Source organism: Gorilla gorilla, chromosome 6 (genome assembly GCF_029281585.2).
Source record: "Gorilla gorilla gorilla isolate KB3781 chromosome 6, NHGRI_mGorGor1-v2.1_pri, whole genome shotgun sequence".
Taxonomy (NCBI): domain Eukaryota; kingdom Metazoa; phylum Chordata; class Mammalia; order Primates; family Hominidae; genus Gorilla; species Gorilla gorilla.
In genome coordinates, this window is record NC_073230.2 from 42585703 (window position 1) to 42608518 (window position 22816).

The 22816-nt window shown below is 37.6% G+C and overlaps 2 protein-coding genes across 2 annotated transcripts in view; one reads left to right on the forward strand and one right to left on the reverse strand.

Annotated features, from left to right (window-relative positions):
• Positions 1-19884, reverse strand: part of LOC101148570 (probable C-mannosyltransferase DPY19L2) — a 106485-nt gene extending 86601 nt beyond the window's left edge. The window contains 5 exon segments of the mRNA XM_055347551.1: positions 12566-12703; positions 14961-14994; positions 14996-15046; positions 17034-17058; positions 19258-19884. Coding sequence (XP_055203526.1) covers positions 12566-12703; positions 14961-14994; positions 14996-15046; positions 17034-17058; positions 19258-19579 — 570 coding nt within the window. The 5' untranslated portion in view covers positions 19580-19884.
• Positions 2807-3207, forward strand: LOC109026927 (protein S100-A11-like). Its single transcript, XM_055347550.2, has one exon. The coding sequence runs from the start codon at positions 2832-2834 to the stop codon at positions 3144-3146; it is 315 nt and encodes a 104-aa protein (XP_055203525.1). The 5' UTR covers positions 2807-2831; the 3' UTR covers positions 3147-3207.
• Positions 19885-22816: the final 2932 nt, after the last annotated feature.

The window sequence follows — 22816 nt, forward strand, 5'->3', positions numbered from 1 at the left end:
GGTTTCAAGTGAAAATCAGTCATCAAGAACCAGAAAGATCTCAAACTGAATGAGAAATAAATGGATTCCAATACTGAGATGAAAGAAATATTAGCATTATCAAGGATTTTAAAGCAACAATCATAAATATACTCTAATGAGCATGCTTAAAACAAAGGGAAAAATTGAAAAGTTTACCAGAGAAATAGATAGTCTCAGCAAAAAAACAGAAATCAATACTAAGAACATTTCTCAAAACCACATAATTACATGGAATTTAAACAACCTGCTCCTGAATGACTTTTTGAGTCAACAAAGAAATTAAGGTAGAAATCAAGAAATTCTTTGAAACTAATGAAAATAAAGATACAACATACCAGGATCGCTGGAACACACCTAAAGCAGTGTTAAGAGGCAAATTTACAGAGCTAAATGCCCACTTCAAAAAGTTAGAAAGATCTCAAATTAACAACCTAACATCACACCTAGAGGAACCAGAAAAATAAGAGCAAAACAACCCAAAATCTAGCAGAAGACAAGAAATAACCAAATCAGAGATGAACTGAATGAAATTGAGACACAAAACACCATACAAAAGATCAACAAAACCACAAGTTGGTTCTTTGAAAGAACAAATAAATTTAATAGACCACCAGCTAGACTAATAAAGAAAAAGAGAGAGAAGACCCAAATAAACACAATCAGAAATGACAAAAGAGATATTACCATTGACCCTGTAGAAAAGCAAAAAACTCTGAGAGACTATTACGAACAACTCTATGGACACAAACTGGAAAACCTAGAAGAAATGGCTAAATTCCTGGAAATATATAACCTCCAAAGATTTAACCAAGAAGAAATGAAAACCCTGAATAGACCAATAACAAGTTCCAAGACTGAATCACCAATAAAAAGCCTACCAGCCAGAAAAAGCCCTGGAACAGATGAGTTCACAGCAAAATTCTACCAGACATATAAGGAGAGCGGATACCAATCATACTGAAACTATTCCAAAAACTTGAGGGATTCCTCCCTTACTCATTCTATAAGGCTAACATCATTCTGATGCCAAAATGTGGCAAAGCCACAATGTAAAAAAGAAAACTTCAGGCCAATATCTCTGATGAACATAGATGCAAAATCCTCAACAAAATACTAGCATACTGAATCCATCAGCACATCAAAAAGCTAATCCACCACAATCAAGTAGGCTTTATTCCTAGGATGCAAGGGTGGTTCAACACAGGCAAATCAATAAATATGATTGATCACATAAAAGAATTAAAAAAAACCCACATGATTATCTAAATAGATGCAGAAAAGGCTTTTGATAAAATTCAACATCCTTTCATTTTAAAAGCCTTCAACAAAGTAGGCATTGAAGGAACATACCTCAAAATTATAAGAGCCATCTATGAAAAACCCATAGCCAACACCATACTGAACAGGCAAAAGCTAGAAGCATTTGCCTTGAGAACTGGAACAACAAAAGGATGTATACTCTCCCCATTCCTATTCAACATAGTACTGGAGGTCCCAGCCAGAGCAATCAGGCAAAAGAAAGAAAGAAAATAAATCCACATAGGAAGACAGGAATTCACACTATCTTTTTTGTAAACAATATAATTTTATACCTAGAAAGCCCCATAGTCTCTGACTAAAAGCTCCTAGATGTGTCTTTTTAAAACTTCAGCAAACTTTCCGGATGTAAAATCAATGTACCAAAGTCAGTAGTATTTCTATGCACCAACAATGTCCAAGCTGGGAGCCAAATCAAGAATGCAATCTCATTCACAATAGCCACAAAAAAGTAATAAAAAACTTATAAAAGAATACCTAGGAATACAGCTAATTAGAGAGGAGAAAAATCTCTACAATGAGAATTACAAAACACTGCTGAAAGAAATCAGAGGCAATAAAAACAAATGGAAAAACATTCTATGCTGATGAAGAGGAAGATTCAATATTGTTAAAATCACCATATTACCAAAAGCAATTTACAGATTCAATGCTATTCCTATCAAACTACCAATGACATTTTTCACATAATTAGAAAAACTATTCTAAAACTTATATGGATACTCCTTCAACGTAAATATGGTTAAAATAAATAAATGAGTAAATAAAATAAAACACATATGAAACCAAAAAATAGTTCAAATAGCCAAAGCAATCCTAAGCAAAAAGGACAAAGCCAGAGGCATCATACTACCCAACTTCAAACTATATTTCAAGGCTACAATAACCAAAACAGCATGGTGCTAGCACAAAAACACACACATAGACCAATGGAACAGAATAGAGAGCCCAGAAATAAAGTCAAACACCTAGAACCATCTGATTTTCAACAAACCTGACAACACAAGTCAATAGGAAAAAGGACTTCTTATTCAATAAATGATGCTGGGATAACTGGCTAGCCATATGCAGAAGACTGAAACTTCACCTTTCTTTTCCCCATACACAAAAATCAACTCAAGATGAATTAAAGACTGAAATGTAAAACCTAAAACAATGAAAACCCTAGAAGAAAACATAGAAAATACCATTCTGGACACAGACCCTGGCAAAAATTTCATGACGAAGATGCCAAAAGCAATTGTAACAAAACAAAGATTGACAAATGCAACCTAATTAAATTAAAGAGCTTCTGCATAGCAAAAGAAACTACCAAGAGAGTAAACAGACAACCTACAGAAAGGGAGAAAATATTTGCAAACTGTTCATCTGAAAAAGGTCTAATATCCAGAATCCATAAGGAACAAATCGAAAGTAAAAAAACAACCCCATTAAAAAATGGGTACTCCGTGCCACTCCCAGTCACAGCCTCCCATGCCTTGCTCAGCTCCAACATGGCAAAAATCTCCAGCCCTACAGAGACTGCGCGGTGCATTCAGTCCCTGATTGCTGTTTTCCAGAAGTATGCTGGAAAGGATGGTTATAACTGCAATCTCTCCAAGACGGAGTTCCTAAGCTTCATGAATACAGAGCTGGCTGCCTTTACAAAGAACCAGAAGGACCCCAGTGTCCTTGACCGCCTGAAGAAACTGGATGTCAGCAGTGATGGGCAGTTAGATTTCCCAAAATTTCTTAATCTGATTGGTGGCCTAGCTGTGGCTTGCCATGACTCCTTCCTCAAGGCTGTCCCTTCCCAGAAGTGGACCTGAGGACCCCTTGGGCCTGGCCTTCAAACCCACCCCCTTTCCTTCCAGCCTTTCTGTCATCATCTCCTCCTCACAGCCCACATGTCCCCTGAGCCCAGCATACCTACCACATCACGCAGGCCCCACCTGTGGATAGTAATAATACAATGTCACTTTTTTAAAACATGAAAAAAAAAAGTGGGTGAAGGACATAAACACAAATTACTCAAAATTAGATATTTATGTGGCCATCAATCATATGAAAAAGTGTTCAACATCACTAATCATTAGAGAAATGCAAATCAAAACCACACTAACCCAATCGGAATGGCTATTATTAAAAAGACAAAAAATAACAGATGCTGGTGAGGTTGTGGAGAAAAGGGGATGCTTATACACTGCTGGTGGGAACGTAAACTAGTTCAAACACTGTGGAAAGCAGTTTGGAAATTTCTCAGAGAACTTAAAACTGAACTACCATTTGACCCAGCAACCCCATTACTAGGTATATACCCAAAGGAATATAAATTAGCCTACCATAAAGACACATGCACATGTATGTTCACTGCAGCACTATTCACAATAGCAAAGACATGGAATCAACCTAAATGCCATCAATAGTGGAACGGATAAAGAAAATGTGGTGGTACATATACCCCATGAATATTACGCAGCCATTATAAAGAACAAGATAATGTCCTTTGCAGCAACATGGAAGGAGTTAGAGGCCAGTATGCTAAGTGAATTAATGCAGGAACGGAAAACTAAATACTGTGTGTTCTCATTTATAAGCGAAGCTAAACACTGGGTACTCATGGACACAAAGAAGGGAATAACAGACACTGGGGCCTACTTGAGGGTGAAGGGTATGAGGAGGGTGAAGATTGAATAACTGCCTATTGAGTACTAAGCTTATTACCTGGGTGCCAAAATACTCCATACACCAAACCCCCACTGCATGCAATTTACCTATACAGCAAACCCACACATGTATCCCATGAACCTAAAATAGAAGTTGGAAGAAGAAAAAGTGTCAGCAGAAAAATAGAACACATAAAGAAAAGTCAAAATTTTCAGAACTCAAAAATAAAATAATCAAAATTAAAAACCTTGATAGATGGCACAAGAGGAGAATGGCAGAGATAGAAGAAAATAACCAGTAAACTAGAAGACAGAAAAATAGAAATTACTCAATCTGAGCAAAAGAGAAAAAACAGATGCTAACAGAATAAACAAACAAAACAGCCCTAGGGACCTGTGGAACTTTAACAAAGGATCCTACATTCATGTCATTGGAATCTTGGAAGGAGACGGGAAACAGGCAGGGCTGAAAAAGAATTCAAGGAAATAATTACTGAGGCTGGTCCGGGTGGTTCATGCCTGTAATCCCAGCAGTTTGGGTGGCCAGGGCAGGCAGATTGCTTGAGCCCAGGAGTTCGAGACCAGCCTGAGCAACATAGTAAAACCCCATGTCTACAAAAAATTCAGAAAAATTAGCCAGGTATGGTGGTTGCGCATCTCAGGAGGCTGAGGTGGGCAGATCCCTTGATTCCAGGAGTCAGAGGTTGCAGTGAGCTGAGATTTCACCACTGCACTCCAGCCTGGGCGACAGAGTGAGATCCTGTCTCAAAATAAATAAATAAATACATACATACATAAATAAAAAAAGAAAGAAAAAGAAATAATGACTGGACTTCCCATATATGGCAAAAGATATAAACCTAAATATTCAAGGAGCTGAGCAAATCTCAAACAGAAAAAATCTAAACAAATCCACACTAAAACACAACATACTTTAGAAAACATTTGAACTTTGAACATTATACTTTGATACACTTTTGAAGACTAAATTTAAAAAAATACTGAAACCAACAAGAGAGTAACAAAACCTTACCTAAAGGAGAAAAAGAATTCAACTAACAGCAGATTTCTCATTAGAAACTATGGAGGGCCAGAACAAAATGGCACAACACTTGCTGAATGCTGAAAGAAAGGAACTATCGACCCAGAATCCTATCTCCAGCAAAAATATCCTTCAGTAATGAAAAGAAACTGCATTCTCTGAGTTAAGAAAAACAAAAAAATAAATAAAATTAAAAAATTAAAAAAAATGCAGCCAGCAGAACTTTTACAACAGACATCTATTCTAAAAGTGTAGCTAAAGAAAATCCCCTAAACTGAAATGAAATGATAAAAGAAGGAATGTTGGAACATCAAAGAGGAAGAAATAAAAAACATGGATAAAATAAAACAGGCTTTCACTTTCTTCCTGAGTTTATAAAATATGTGTAAAACTTGAGTTTAAAATAAGTTTGATGATTAAAACATACAGTAAAATGACAGCAGCAACAGATTGTAATAAATTGTGTTAATACAATCGCTAGAACCACTAAAAAAAGCTTTGTAAAGTGATATATTTAAAAAACACATAAATCAAAATATAACTCTAAACAATGTTCAAATAAAATGTTCTGCCACAAGAAGGTTAAAATAAAAGCAAACAGAAATTGAAAACCAAGAATAGAAACCACAAAATAAAATCACAGACTTAAACTCTAACATATTAATAACTATATTAAATGTAAGTGGTCAATTGGTAAACATACCAATTAAGAGATACACTGACAAATTAGATTTAAAAATATTACCCAACCGTTTACAAGGAACTCGCTTCAAATATAATAATAAAGTCAGGCTGCAAGTGAAAGGATGGACAATGATGAATTTATCATACATACAGTAATGAAAAGAAAGCAGAAGTGACGATGCCATTATCAGAAAAAAGCACACTTCAGAGGAAGCAAAATTATCAGAGAAGGAAGAAAAAGTCATCGTTAAATTATTTTTTAAAAAATTCAACAAGAAGACCCTGCAATCCTAAATGCATATGCGCCAAACATAGAGCTACAAAATATGTGAAGAAAAACAGATAGACGTCAATGGAGAAATGTACATATACATAATTTTACCAGGAGACTTCAGAATCCCTCTGTCAAAAAACTAGAATTAGTATTTTCAACTAATTCTTTTAGTTGATAGAAGAACTAGACAGAAATTCCCCCAAAATTGAGACAAACTCAACAACACTATGCAAAAGACCCTGTTTAAGAGAATGAAAAGGCAAGCTACAGACTGGGAAAATATATTTGCAAGCCATATATATGAAAAATAATTAGCATCTATAATATGTAAGGAACATCCTAAGATCCAAAATTCAAAAAACAAACAATTCAAATAGAAATGGAGCAAAATACATAAAGACACGTTTCACATACAGATGGCAAATAAGCACAAAAAGATGTACACCATCATTAGCCAACAGGGAAATGCAAATTAAAACCATAATGATATATCACTACATATGTGTAAGAATGAGTAAAATAAAAAATAGTGACAATACCAAATGCAGGTAAGGATACAGATAAACCTAATTTTGGTTGTGCTTAGGTTGTATCTATTGACTACTGAGTATGTAGCACAAGGAAATTTGCATAGTTTCATTCATTCAACAAATATGATATTGAATCAACTCCATATTCCAGGAAGTAGGCACCTGGGATACAGCTAGGAAATACATAATAGGCACGGGAAAACAGTAGAAAACAAGGTCATTTGCTGAGAGTGAAAGGGGGACAGGAGGTTTGGGATAACTGGAGAGAGAAGATATGAAACAGGCATCAAGGGGTTAGCAAAAGGCTCAAGGACCATATCAGGACCTGTGGTCTATTTTTGTACCAGTAATGTGAAAAGGACATTGTTTGTTACCTTTCCCCCAGCAGTTTAAGATAATAGAGTGTAAGACTTATACGGGAGATAAGGAAGAGGGGGGTGGGTGGGTTTCATGCCTTTCTCTAAGTGGCTCCTGTTCTCCCAGGCTTTACCATGGAGGATGCTTTCTGAGCACTCTTGCTAATCTTTTGTCAGCACCTTATGAGGTCTGTGTAAAAATGTCTGTTAGCAATTGCAAATTCCCTTGCTAACCCATACTAGGCATTTACCAACTGACTGGTGAACAATTTGAGCTGAATTCTTTACCATTGTGTCTAGTGGCATGACCCATGTAATTAAATGCTTGTTTCTGTTCTCCTTGCACATGCTTTATCTTTTTAATTTATTTTGGGTTATTTGATTGCCCTGTGACCTCAGCTCTCTGACTGCTTCAGGAAAAGTTGTAAATTTGAAGACTGTCTGGCTTTTGTTGTTGTTGCTGCTGCTGACATTGCTGGAAGGCCACGAGCAATGTTCTTTTTGGCTTTCTACATCCAAGGGAAAGCTGACCTGACATGATTAAATCCAACTCTCCATTTTCTCCGTGTTTATACTTGGGAATCTGATTATAGCTGGAGGGACACAATTCTGTTAGCTGGTTTTGTTCTCAGTTCAAGACCATCCACCTCAAATGAAGCCCTTGGTGCTGCCCAAGAAACTCACATTATATCCCTAGTCTATTCATTCTGTTAGATAAGAGGTCAGCAAGCTTTTCCTATAAAGAGCCAGACGATAAGTATTTTAGGCTTTGTGAGATAGTCTCTGTCTCATACTCTTTAATGTGTTTACATTTACCCTTAGGTTTGCATATGCATGTTTGGTTTGTTTATCTATTCATTCATGCATTTGTTTGATATTTATCCTTTTTGATGTTCTCTGAGTTTCTTGGATCTGTGGTTTGGTATCTGTCACTAATTTTGGAAAATTCTCAGTCATTTATTTTTCAAATGTTTATTCTTCCTCATCCTTTCCTCTCCCACTGGGATTCTAATTATGCATATATTAGAATATTTGATATGGTGTCACAGCTCTTAGATGTTCTATCATTTCCTTCCTCCACTTTTTTTTCTCTTTGCATTCCTATTGACCTATCTTCAAACTCACTGATTATTTCTTCTGCTGTGCTGTGTCTGCTGATGAGCTCATGTAAGGCATTTTTTACTTCACTTTTTTTATTTCTAGCATTTCCCTTTGATTCTTACAGTGTCCAACTCTGCTAAAATTATCTATCTGATCTTGCATATCATCTGTCTTTTCCATTTGGGTCTTTAAAATATTAATCATAGTTACTTAAATCTCCTGTCCAGTTGTTCCAATATCTGTACCTTTTTTGGGTCTGCCTGATGACTGCTCTGTCTCTTCGGACTGTGCTTTTTCTTACCTTTAGGTATGCCTCATAATTTTTGCTGAAAGTTAGACATGTTGTATAAGACAGTAGACATAGAGGTCAGTATTTTTATGCTTGAAATTAAGAACATCTTTCTTACCATTAGGTCTTTATTGTAGGGATTTGTGTTAATCTAGTTAGGGTGGGCTAGATTTGAAGTTTGTAATTGCTATAGTTACCAAAGCTGGAGTTTGTTGCCGCTATGGACACTAGCGATTTCAAATTCCTCTAGTGGTACCTTGTTTTGAACTTGGTTTTGGGTTTTCCTTTGTGCTGCTCCCTAGAAAGAAAATGCCTTGCAAAACTCACTCAGTCACATTCCACTGTGATTTTTATCAAAGGCTTGTTAATGTAATGGGGGAAGAGTGACAGGTTTTCTGATGTTCCAATTAAGCCTCAATCTTAGACAGGTACTGTGAATTTGTGATTTGGGGGCTGTACCCTTCATAAGTCTTCCCTCCTCAAGGAATGTGACTGTTTTTTAACATTTAGGTTTTTTTTTTCCTGCCTGTTCTCTTTCACCAGCTTCACTGGATACCCATCAGTGTCCTCAGACAATGGGTTTGATACCGTTCTCCCTGCAGATCATGGCTTTCTTTTCCTTAGGAGAGATTTCACAACATGGGTATGAGCAGAGTCCGAGCAATGATTGCTTTTCCTGTCCCCTAGCCAGCACCATAGGGAAAGCTTTCTCTAAATACTTCCCCAATCTTCCCTGACAGAACCTGCTCACCTTCACATTTCATACCAGCTCACAATAAGCCTGTAGCAGTTCATTAAAAAATTTCTGGTTTAATCTTTGTACCAGCTTATATGGCATTCAAAAGCATCTATCTCAGTCAAGCAGTTCCTATTCCAGAATGCTCAGTTCTTTGTGCTTTCTGCAGGCAACTGTCCTTCTTGAAATTTTGCGTTGGTTGTCCTCTGACCTCAGTTTTCTGAAGGGTTCAAGAAAAGGTGTTATATTGCAGTTTGTCCAGCTATTTTCCTTGTTGTAGGAATAAGAGTGCCATCATTCCAGCTCTCTTCATCGCCAAATTGACACCTGAAGCCTCCAGAAGCTAAATATATAAAGAATTAAGAGTTCTTTATATATTAGGTGTATCAGCCCTTTATCTGTGAGATATATTACAAATATTTTCTCCTGGCCAGGCATGGTGGCTCATGCCTGTAATCCCAGCACTTTGGGAGGCCGAGGCAGGAGGATCACTGGAGGCCAGGAGTTTGAGACCAGCCTGGCTAACATGGTGAAACCCCGTTTCTACTAAAAATATGAAAATTAGCCAGGCATGGTGGTGCACATCTGTAATCCCAGCTATTCGGAGGCTGAGGCTGGAGAATCGCTTGAACCCAGGAGGCAGAGGCTGCAGGGAGCCGAGATCATGCCACTGCACTTCAACCTGGGCAATGAAGTGAGACTCTGTCTCAAAACAAACAAAAAGAAACCAAACAAATATCTTCTCCCAGTTTGTCAACTGTCTTTTGATTTTGTTTATTTCTTTTCTTTTTTAAACTCTGCCCGGTTTTGCCTTTCCCATAGAAACCCCAATAAAAGTGATGGCCTAGGCTTTACCCTCAGTCCTGCTTCTGCCTGACCAAACTGTCTTTCTCCTGTGGCTCTGTGTGATGTGACTTGTCCTCTTCTCCAAGGAAGTATTACTCATAAATTCTTCTTTAGCGGCACTGATCTATCTGTGTCATCACTCAGTCAACTGCATACATTAAGACCTAGGCACAGAACAACTCTGTCTCTATTTCTATAAAATTCTAGAAAATGCAAACTAAACCATAATGACAAAAAGAATATTAGTGGTTTCCTAGGGATGGGATGTGGGCAAAGAGAGACGAAGGAATGAGGGATTACCAAGGAGCACAGGGAAACTTCGGGATGAGGGATGTGCTCATTATCTTGACTGGTGATGGTTTTGCAGGTGGGGCAAAACTAATCAAACTTTACACTTCATCTATATGACCAGCTATCATATGTCAATTATACCTCAATAAAGCTGTTTAAAAACATTTAGGGTATATCTACTGGAAAGTAAAACTTTTTAATTATAGACTCTATCATCACGTGCATAGAAAAATCCAAAGGATTCTACAAACAAGCTACTAGAACCACTGACTTCATCGAGATGCAGGTACAAAGTTAATATTCAAAATCAACTATATTTCTATTCAAAAGCAACAAAAAATGGAAAAATAAAAATTTTAAAATAATACCATTTATAATAAAAGAGTACTGGGGAAGACTGTACATTGAAAAAATACAAAACATTGCTGAGACAAATTAAAAATAATCAACAAAATGGAGATCTATACCATGATCGTGGATTGGAAAATTCAATATTGTTAAGATGTCAATTCTTCCCAAATACATGTACAAATCCAACATAATCCCAATCAAAATCCCAGCAGGTTTTTTTTTGAGAAATTAATAAGCTGACCCTAATATTTAGATAGAAATGCAATTTTAAAAAGGAAAAAGTTGGAGAACTATCTACTTTCAAGATTTATTCTAGTTACAGTAATCAAGACAGTGTGGTATTGGCATAATTATAGATCAAGAGAATAACAGAGTCCAGAAACAGATTCACATATAATGTGGTCAACCAATTTTCAACGATTGTACCGAGACAATTAATTCAATGGGGGAAAAGACAGTTACCACAATGGAGCATTTTTTGGCGTTCCGAAAATATTTTGTAACTCAGTTGTGGTGATGGATATATAGCTTCACACATTTGTCAAAACTCAGAGAATGGTACACTCAAAATTGGCACATTTTATTACATGTAAGTCATACCTCAAAAAAGCTGATTTGGTGACAAAGATTTATATATGTTGTTGATAGAAGAACAAATGCAAATGTTTATTAAACATGGAAATATATTTATCCCCATAAATAATAAGGGAGGTACAAATTAAAACAAAAAAGCGTATCACAGCCATCATAAGAGTAAAAATCACAGGGTCTGACAATTCAAAATCTAATAAGGATATGAGAAAATTCTAGACAGCAGTGTGAACTGCCACATTTGCTTCAGACAGCAATTTACCAATATCTGGTAAAGCTGAAAAAGCACACGCTCTATAACAACAATTCCATTTCTAGGTATATATCCTAGAAAAAATATTGCACATATACAGAAGAAAACCATACAAAAATGTACATTTTAGATTACATTGCTTGTAATCAAAAAATTGGAAATAATATATTAAGATGGGGAAATACATAAACTTTACAATTCATAAAACGGTTAAAATTAAAGAAATATATATATACAGAAAGTTCAAAAATACAATTTTGAAGAAAAAAATCCTACAGTGACACATTCAGTATGAGATCATTTATGTGGACTTAAAGCATATAATAAAACAATCTCTGAAAACACAGATTGGATGGATACACACACCAAATTTTAATAAAGGTATAAGTTGGACTAGGAGCAGAACAAAGGTGATTTTAACTGTATTTATAATATTTTAATTATTTTAAAATAGCTGATGCAAAAATGACAAAGATTAGCATTTATTTATTTTAGATGGTTGATCACACATATTTGAATATTATGTTCTAAGTCTGTAGTTTTAAGCATTTCAAAATCTAAAGAATAATAATTTTTAAAAGCTATAAAAATATGAATAGAGGACTAGAAAGCAGTAACTTTTCATTAATATGCTGGATTCTGAGACAACTTTAAACTCAACAGTAGTATTTACCATGGTGTCAAATTTAGCATTTATCTTGAGTTCACAAACTGAGTTCACTAATTTTGTCTCTGTTTTTCAAATTTCTAGCATTTATAGACTACTATAACAACCATACTCTTTTAGGCTAAGTGTTGGAAAATAGTAATAGATTTCTGGCTGTGTGACTAAATAAATCTTACTTTACTAACGTAACTCCAAGATCACTATTCAAAAGCTCATCACTCTCACTGTCCCTTCACGTGGTCATCGTGCTCACCCATGAGGTGTTCAAAGCCAAAAGCCCATCCCTATTTAGAACTTTTTGGCTCCCATGAATCTCTTTTCCATTTGGCTTGTCTATTACCCTGGCCACTATTTACACACTAAGGTTCATTCTTCGAGTTCATGAGAGAACAGTTTCTGGGGTCTTTAAATTTTAAGAGAGGAACTTATGATATTCTACTCAACTATAAGGATACATACAATTAATAAACCTGAAACGTCCCCTCCCTTTCTTAACAAGATTGTGCTTACTATTTTTATCTGACAAAGAGGATCACTCTACAAATATTATTTGTCTCAAATTATGACTCACCTCTGGATAAAGATGGAAGCGTTTTACCATATTAATTACAAGAGGATATTCAGTAAGCCTGTCATTCATAATCATCCACAGTCCTTCCAAAAATGAAGGTGCTTCAATGATGGTCTTGAAGTAGGAATAATAAAGTCCCTTTTTTTAAAAAAAAAAAAAGGCACATATTGTCAATGTAATTAAAACTTTAAAATATTTATTTTTATCACTTCTTTAGAACTTTTTTTTTGAAAAAAAAAAAGTTAATAATAAGACTTCCTAATCACTCCTCGCTATTTTGCATTCTTGGACTTTAAAGAACACGTATTTTCAGGTGATCACTATACTATTCTTTCAAGTTTTCTATAGGCTTTCAAACTAAAGAGTTGGAGGGGATGGTCAAACAATTTAAAGAGTTTCTCTAATAATGTCTTAAAATGTGTAGACAGTATATGTTTGATTTTCCCAAATCTGGTTTTATCCCCCACATTTGAGATGCTTGAAGGTTGACATCTGATTAATTCTATCATAAACAGGGATGCCTTCATGCCTCTGTACAACTTTGCATATAGAAAATTACTTTTTTTCCTATGCTCTTAGGAAATAAAATATAATGACCATAAGCATCACGAGCAAGGAATCCAGTGCTTCTAGCTTAATTCATAGCTCCATCTAATCCTCTGTGCAAAGTGAAAGCTCAATGTCAATTGACTATCGTTGCTCACAAATGCTATGTACTAAAAAGCAGATTATTTTAGTGTCTTATACTTCAGCATATAAAATAAAGGCTTCATTGGGATAGTAAAAGTGCTGTTGAGTTAAAATTCATGGATTAACAACAGCATGTTGTGTCTTATTTCCCCAACAATTTCTTGCTTTCGCTCCTAAAATCTAAAAGCAAAAAAGGGCCACAATGTTTAAAATGCATTCTCCCTAAAAAGTGCTATATGCTATAATCATATCTGCCTCATCCAACACGAGTAACTACTAAATTACAGGTCTGTTTTAGCTGATGTCTGAAAGGCCATTACCTCATAGTTGATTGGCAAAATATGAATTCATAAAGAATTTTCCTTTCTGCTTAGGAGGATAACAAAGCAATACAACAATTAAAGGGTATCTAATATGCAAAAGACTATATTTAGGGAAATATTAAATATATAAATAAGTTACTAATAACAGCTATTGTTTTAAGTATTCTGCTATGTGTTGCCATTCATTATCTCCCTTCATTTTCCCTAAACCCCTCTAAGGTTGGCATTATTTCTATTGAGCAGACGAGATTACTGAGAATCTGAGAGGTGACCTGACTAGCCATCATACAATAAAGCACAGAACTGCTATTAGAATCCAGCAATCTGTCACCAAAGTCCAGACTCTGCCACAGTTACACTCTTTATTTAATAATATTTTATATTCTGTCTTTGGAAATACCTTTAAAATGTTCAAATGTCGTACATATGTTAATGTATCCAATGCTTTGAAACTTTATAGGGGCAATATAGGGATGAAAATTAAAAAGCAGTGACTGAGGGGCCTGGCATAGGCAAAATCATAGAGACAGAAAATAGAGCTGGGTGTGATTAGTGTTTAGTGGGTAGAGTTTCTGTTTGGGATAGCAAAAAGTTCTGGATGTGGACAGTGGTAATAGTTGCAAGACAACACAAATGTACTTAATCTCACTGAATTGTACGCTTAAATGATAAACATTGAAATTTTTTATTACAAATTTAAATCTAAGTTTTACCATAATTTAAACAAAAAGCAATGGCTAGACTGAGGAGAGCCAGTTTCAATGCTTCACTAGGCCCCCGACCAGCTGTGAGCAGATCTGGAAGATGGACGGTTGTGGTGTCTTCTAAATGTAAAATTGCGCAATTTTGGCATTTGCTATCCCACTTACTCCTCACAATAATTATGTGAGATATGTACGGCAGAAAACTCCATTTTAAAGATTAAGTATTGAAAAACAGAAAATTATTTAAAAATTATATCAAAAGTTATCTCTTAGAAGAGATTATCTTGAAATCAAAAGAGAGCCAAATAATAATCGTCATCATTAAAAGGCCCAGGTAAAACATGGGATCTCCTAACCATAGCCAAAGAGAAAGCAATTTCTGATAACATCTCATTTCATTCCCCTTTATCACTTCTTCAGTGCTTTCTTTGTCCTCCTTCCTCAGCTATTATAATTCATCTTTATTATCTTAAAAAGAAGTCTGCATTAGGAAAGGGTGAGAGATAATGAAGTAACAGAAAAATAATCTCAAACACTTTACTATTTAAATAATAAACCTGGGTTATAGCTTATGAAACAGTGCAATTCACCAAAAGTTCATTTCAATTCCTAATACATTTCTACCTCATAGTCTTGCTATTCTTAAACCACAAATTAATTCGTTAGAAGAAATCTAACCATTTCAGTGCGAAAAGTCATCTCCCGTTCCAAAAGAGAGGTGAGAGAAATGACGATCATTTTCAAAAAGTGTTACTAAATGTAACCTAGAAAAAAATGAAGTATCATATTACAATAAGAACAAGTTTCAAAACTAACAGTAAAATAAGCAATAAGAAAGCCATAAAAAAGAAAATAATAAATTGTTATAATATTAATTTTATAATTTGCCTACTAACTTGTATGTTTTTAGGCATTTATAATCCAGTATGGCACACACCTGAAATTCCTTAACTCAGTGGTTTTTAAGCTTAATTGTGGCCGGGTGCGTTGGCTCCTGCCTGTAATTCCAGCACTTCGGGAGCCCGAGCCCGAGGCGGGCAGATCACTTGAGGTGAGGAGTTCGAGACCACCCTTGCCAACATGGTGAAACCCCGTCTCTACTAAAAACACAAAAATTAGCCAGCCATGGTAGTGCATGTCTGTAATCCTGGCTGCTAGGGAGGCTGAGGCAGAAGAATTTCTTGAACCCAGGAGGTGGAGGTTGCAGTGAGCAGAGATCATGCCACTGCACTCCAGCCTGGGAGTCAGATAGAGGACTCTGTCTCAAAAAAACAAACAAACAAAAAAAACACCTTAATTGTATATCTAAAATTCTTGTGGCTTGTTTCACCCTTCCTTCCATCCCAGGCCTCTAAATCAGAACAGAGGCAGGTTAGTGTTTGTTTTTTAAGTTTCAAGTGATTCTAATGTACCAGCCTTGGGAAATACCTCCATAACTGTTGAAAAGGGTTCAGAATATAATTTTAAATAAAATTACCTTAGATCAAAGCAGACTTAGAATAAGTATAATATCACATAAAGGATCAACTTTCAAGTGCCAAAGAATACAGGTGTGTACTTGAAGACCTTTTCGTAGTGAAACTCAGCAGCTGTAGGCAGTGAAGAAAGGAGCATATGTGATAAACAAAATTAGCTGTGGCCAACAATTATGCTATAGCTAACTTATGTAGTCAGTACTTTCCAGTGAAGTTGAAAATAAAGCAAAGTTCCATATATTAACCCTGTTTTCCACTAACCCTTCTTTACATGTAGGCCATATGCCAGGTTACCCAAAACTGCAGGAATATTCCCTACCATTGCAGCCTCAGTTCTAACATCAAAAGCTCCCTGCAGACTAAATGTCTAGAGCAGCACTGTGTCAACAGAACATAGGGGCAGATCTCATACCTTCCAAGGGTAGAAATCACTGAGCACAGGTAAAAAGAAAATATTCCAGAAGGAAATATTATTTTACAAATTTTTATAAACACTTTTGTAAAATAATGTACACAGACTTGCACACTGAAAGACTCAGAGCCATTTAACCATATAACCACTGCAGAATCTTTATCTTCTTTTTTACCTGATTTCCAATTGGCGGGTGTTAGTAAAACTTTATCACCAAAGTTATTTCACTGGCTGAGCGTGGTGGCTCATGCCTGTAATCCCAACACTTTGGGAGGCCGAGGCAGGTGGATCATTTGAGGCCAGGAGTTTGACACCAGCCTGGCCAACATGGTGAAACCTTGTCTCCACCAAAAATACAACAAATTGGCTGGGTGTGGTGGTGCACACCTGTAATCCCAGCTACTTGGAAGGCTGAGGCACGAGGATCACTTGTGCCTGGGCAGAGGTTGCAGTGAGTCAAGGTCACGCCACTGCACTCCAGCCTGGGAGACAGAGCAAGACTCTGCCTCAAAAAAAAGTTATTTCACTAGCAACATATAATTACCATAAAATAAAGGAATGTTTTAAATGAACTACACATGCAAAATACACTAGAAAAGCTAGATATTTAAAGAAACGTGTGGTGAATTATTTGGTAAAGCAAAAATATTTTAATTCGTAAGTTACTATTCCCCTAATGCATCTATTTTGTAAATGCTGTTTCACATATGAGGTTTGTAAAAAAGCAAAATACATGTATAAATTGGTGCACATAAAGATGTTCTACAAATATAGCCAGAAGTTATTGTTTTACTGTATGCAAAGAGTGATGGCGATTTTTAATTCAAATGTTTTTAAATATTTCAAACTGAAACTAAATCTTACCGATGTAGAATTGCCACAAAGACGGCTGGAATAAAGAAAAAAAGGACAGTTATTAATAGCTGCTTTATTATAAAATACCACTAAAACAAGTATTTTAAATGTATTATTTTACATGTCTAGAAAGATAGCACACAAAGGAAGACAGCCAGCTAATCCTGTCTCTATGAGCATAGGAAAAAATCCAGGACACAAAACAAATTCTGAACAGAGCTTACCTCTCTGCAGCAGGGCTCAACAAGCAAAGGGAGAAACTTGAGAGGGTTTTTTTACTTCAGGTAATTGGTAAGAGTGATGGAATTATGGAAGATTGTGACCTTTTTTGTGTTTTTTTCAGTATTATTTTCTATCCCTTTATATGCAATTTTTAAAAGAAGTAAGTATATGCAGTATGCTTCAGCTAGTTCTAACCAAGAGGAGCCACTCTAGATCAGTTTCTCTAGCATTCATCAGAAGATGATTAAATGCAGGAAATCACTTCCTCAGCAGCACATCTAAAAGCCCCAATGTGCAGCTCAACCCTTGATGAATTGCAAGCTCTTTGCAAGAGCCCAGACCTAGGAGCTACTAGATGGCCTAGGAGACTAGTCTGGAGTCACCTGTGCCAACGCCCCATGTATACATAAGACTTCACCTGGGAGCTGGGAGACACTGCTCTGGGTATGGAGCTTTTACAGGAGCTGCAAACACAGCCTGTGCCCCTGTTTGGTTGGGGAATTGCTTGTTTTCAATTCCCCTGGAGAGAGAAGAGTGGGGAATAGAACAAGTTAAAACATCACAAACTTTGCTGTTCTTGGAGAGGTTCAGCAGCTTTTCTTGAATTAATGCCCTTTAGATTGTTGTAAACCTTTGGTTAATTTCCAAAGTTTTGAAGAAAATGATTTTGATAATTTTCCAAGTATTTTCATTGTCATCATGGAGGAGTGCATTTCCTTGGCTATTCCAGAAGTCCTACCTCGCTTCTGAGATTTTATAATGGTATTTCTTATGGTTATCCCAAATATACTTGGCAAGTCATCTTATAAACCACCAATAATAGCCTCTTAAAAATTCAAAACTTACTTCACTTGGCTAACAAAATAAATGCAAATTAATTCAATAATTATTGAAGAAATTAAATTTTTAAAAATTAAAAAATTGCAATGTTGAAATTCTCAACTATGCTTACCCAGATCTTTTCCTATATTACTAACTGTCCTGGGCTTATCTTAAACACTTCTCGGAAGATTTACTTGTTTTATACCAGGATAGGCAAAGTATGGCCCATGGTGTATTTTTGGACTGTCTGCAAGCACGGTTGCTATAATTTTTAAAAGGTTGAAAACTTTAAATGGTTGTAAAGATGCTCATTAACTGTTTATTAGGCTTCATTAATTTTAAAATATACAGAGACTATCCTGTTCAACTATATTTGTATCCTATTTCTAATTCTCCTAACAATTATATACACTGGCAAAAACTCTTCAGATGATATATAAGGAAAAGGTCAAATATACTACCAAATTCATCCAGCTTTCCAAAGATGCTCAAAATCTTTCTGTGTCTCTCACTCCCTCCCTTAACCCACATACCACATCTGAAAAAAAATGATATGGTGTAACGATGCCAGTATTCTAAATGCTTGAAGGGCTTATCACATGCCCTTTCCAAGCTGTGACAGAAGCATGTCCCCCGGACCCCGGCATCCTATCAATCTCACCTCTGAAGGTGACCCAGCCTCATACTTCACTGAAACAAAGACCATTAGACGCCAGCACTCCCGACTTCTTTTATCTCCACTTTAACATTTCTCCATATAGTAATTCTCGCTTTTCTACTCCCTGCCATCTCAGAAAAGGAATTCTCTCTCCTCTTTTCCACAGTTAGCTTCTCAAATTTGTGCCTTTAACTCTACCCCTCCAAATATTCCAAGACTTGCTCCACTAATTATTTCCTCTCTTGGAATCTTAATCTCATCCTCTTCCCTTGATCCCTCCCCTCAGCCTTTAAAACTCCTAGACCTTAAAACACTCTCTGCGATCTGACAGCCCTTCAAACCAATATACTCCCCATCTCTCTCTCTCCCCTGGTTCAATGACAAGATTTTTGGCCAACTTCTTTCTACTCGGACCTTGCTATTATTTCCTACTAGGCACCCACAAACCCTTGCTTGTTAAACTCATCTCCTTCAAGACTCAAGAAAAGCGCCATGCGGCTCCCTCCTAAGGCTCTCCTGCCCTCTCCTTACCGATGCTGACAGTGGTTCTGCTGGGGAACCACCGCGCCTGCAGTTCGTGCACCTCTTCCCGGAGCTGCGCCAGGGAATTACGGACGAACTGGAAGGGGCCGAGAAGGGTCTTGGCCACCACCTTTAGCTCCAAGCCTTTTCGCTTTTTCAGATTTGGGATCCTCCCCGGGGAAGACCTCCTGGCGCCCCCTGGCAGTTTCCCGCCGCCTAGGGCCGACTTTTCCACCTCCCGCTCCCGGGCGGGGGAGGCCCCACACGGCCGCTTAGACGAGCTGGGGCGGGAAGATTGCAGCGGCTTTGGGCTTACTCCTTGTTTCTTCATAATCCCTAGTGGAGCTGGGTCAATTTCAGGCACAGCCCAGCCGAGTCAGGCGAGGTCCAGAAAGGCCTGACTCGCCTGGCAGCCTCAACGGACTTGTCCCCGCAGCCGTTGACGAGCCGTTGACGAGCGGACCTCCCGGTCGTCATGGCGACTGTGAAATGTAGGGTGGGGCGCATGCGTTCGAAGCCATTCGCGCGGGCAGTCCTTGCGTGTTCCCCCAAGTGCTCCCCAGCAGCGCGCAGCACCCCCGCCTCCGCGCTTCCCCGAGCGTGCAGCTTCCGGTGAGGGCAGCCCCACGCACAGCCCCCCACACCCTCCCCAGCGCCTGCAGCCTTCGGTGCGGGCAGTCCCCAAGCCCACATGCGCAGTTCTCACCTTGCGCGCAGCCCCACGTACAGCCCCCGACACGCTCCCAGCCCCACTGGCGCAGAACCCATCACCGCTTGCCCTTCACGCGCTTCATTGGGAGTGCAGCTCCCACCCCGAGCGCGCAGCTCCACGCAGCCTCTCCACACTCTCCCCAGCGCTTGCAGCACCCCCAGTGCGCACAGCTCTGCCAGTAGCTTCCCGGCGCGCCTCCCCTGCACCGCTTCGGGCCATAACCTTGCTGGCGACTAAGTCTAAAGAACTTCCCGTGGTTTCATTCTTTTCTTCGGGTTTAGTCTTAGCTCTGACATTTTAACCAAAAGGTTACACGTTAATTAACGAGGTATTAAAGGGGGAGATCTCAGCTGAAAGAAATGACTGTAGGAAGTGTGTCAGGGAAGCCAACGGAACCGCTGGCCCGCCAGTGGTGCGCCCGGCATTAGGAACGTCTCTACGATCGCTGAGGTATCGGACAGTCAGTGCCCGTTGCCAGCGCGGAGGGAACGGGCCGAGACTGCGGGCAACACGTGGCAGAGCCGGCCTGAGTCCGGTGGGTCTGATCCCAGAGCCTCAGGTTGACGCCACTTCCTTGGCACGGAACAGCGTTTACTGAATCTGAGAGCAAAATGCTTTTCCAATAAGGTTCCTCAGAAGTCATCGGCCCTAGGAGCGGTGTGCTCAAACGCTTTCAACACCAGCCAGGACCAACTAAGAGGGGAGCGCTTAGCTCCCAGTCACCGCGCAGCGCTACAAGAGGCCAAAGCGGCTGGCACAGATGCACTGGGGCCACTGACATTTTCCATGTCCTCTGTCACGGGCCACATGCTGGAGCCCACACCGCTTCACTTGCCATCTGTTTGATGATGGATCAAATTGAACTCCCATATCCTAACTGACCAGTCTAAAGCATGGCTCATTGTGGCCAGGTTAATTTTTCCTGATGCAACACAGCACAAAAATGTTCGTGGCCCACAAATCAAGTCCTAGGCTTGCTCACCAATGCCTTCAATATTTGCCCAATATACCTTTTCAACTTTAATTTCCCACTTCCTCGGGCACAAAATCTTCCATCTCAGTCATTTCAGGTGAAGTCCACAGCCTGAGACATCATAACTGCTGAATTCCTTTATTCATGTGGAAAAGCCATCCCTTGGCTTTTACATCCTTTTCTCCCTGCCCATCTGAATGCTGTCATCTTCCAAGCCCCAGCCCATTTCTCCAGTCCATATTAATTATGCTTTTTCTGAAGGTCTAGAGCACTTAACTGACAGTACTATTTATCTTTTCACTCAGTTAAATTCAGTAAGTGCTACTACTGCTCATTTTTTGTTTTGGGAGATTTTTTTCAAGGAGCATTTCTACATTCCTGGCATTGTGTTTGGTGCTCAAAATGTTTTCTCACTGAATTCATGCAATAACTGTATGCAAATTTTAAATCAAGCATCAGGATGTAGTTATTTGCCCAAGTTTTAACAGCTAATAAATTCTATCTGTCCAATACTGCATTTAAAATACAAAGTATTTACTGTGGTTGATAAGAATATATTCTTGAATGGCTAGGCAAACTCAAAATAAAGCACCTTATTTTAAAATATGACTGTTTTAATGTTTTTTGGAACAATAAGTGAAGTGGAGCTATTGTTTTTCTTTTTGGTCAGTTTGTTTTTTCTGGAGTTTCCAATTGCCTTTTGCATCACTTGGTGTCCTGGTGGGATACAAAATGCTCTTACCCATGGTCTAGCCCATGAAAGTACAAATCTGGTCATTTTTATCATTGAAAAAATTAATCTTTTTATAAGAATGTTCATCGTGCTATTATTTATATCGTTAAAAAATAGAAGTGGCCTCAGTATCAAACACTAAGTTATGAAATATTCATATAATGAAGCATTACAGCCACTAAAGTCATTTTGTATGGATATTTAATGATATAGGAAAATAGTCATGATATAATGTTAAAGAAAAAAAGAAGCAGGATATATTTTATGATTCATATGTTTAGTAAACACATAAAATTAACTGTGTGCCATGTGCTGCTCTAAATCTTTTACACAGGGGACTCATATAGGAAGATTACCAATGTATGACCTTGAGCTGGTAATTGAGCCACTCTAGGATTAATTTTCTCATCTGAAAAATGAAGACAGTTATATTTGTCTTACTGATGGTATGATTGAATGAATTAATGCTTGTAAAGCATCAAAAACACACCACATGCTTAAACAAATGTTCCTTTATTATGTTCTAGACCAGCCATCCTATAGTGCACTCGTGAGTATTTTTAGGTTGGTGCAAAAGTAATTGCTATTTTTGCCAATACTTCCAATTAATATTTTGCTCGCTTGGTTTCTTTGTCATCAAGTGATATGTTAGTAATTATTAAACAGTAATACATGTTTTAGGTTCATTAGTTAACTGAGAGATAGTTGCCTAAATCATTATGTATCTACTCCTACTAAGGAGAGGAGTAGATTTGTGTATAAGAGGGAAATCATGACACTTAGTTTTATGTACAGTTGAATAGAATCATGGATGTTTTCATGTTTTTACAGCTTCTGTAACAGTGGTCACTTATTTTGACCTCATTATTTTGAATGGTTATTTGAGTCACATTTTAGCTGTATACTAACTAATGACAATAACTTAAAGCAGTTAGGTTGATAATTTAATCTATGATTAATTGACAATTAAAATAGCACATTATAATTAGATAAGATGCAATATATTCTTGCATTATCTTATCATCTTTGAAACAGAGATGCCTCATGATTTATATATATATATGTTTATATATATATGTTTTTATTATACTTTAAGTTCTAGGGTACACCTGCACAACGTGCAGGCTTGTTACATATGTATGCATGTGCC

Coding starts and splice junctions, on each gene's coding strand:
- LOC109026927 (XM_055347550.2), top strand. CDS start 2,832: ATGGCAAAAATCTCCAGCCCTACAGAGACTGCGCGGTGCATTCAGTCC.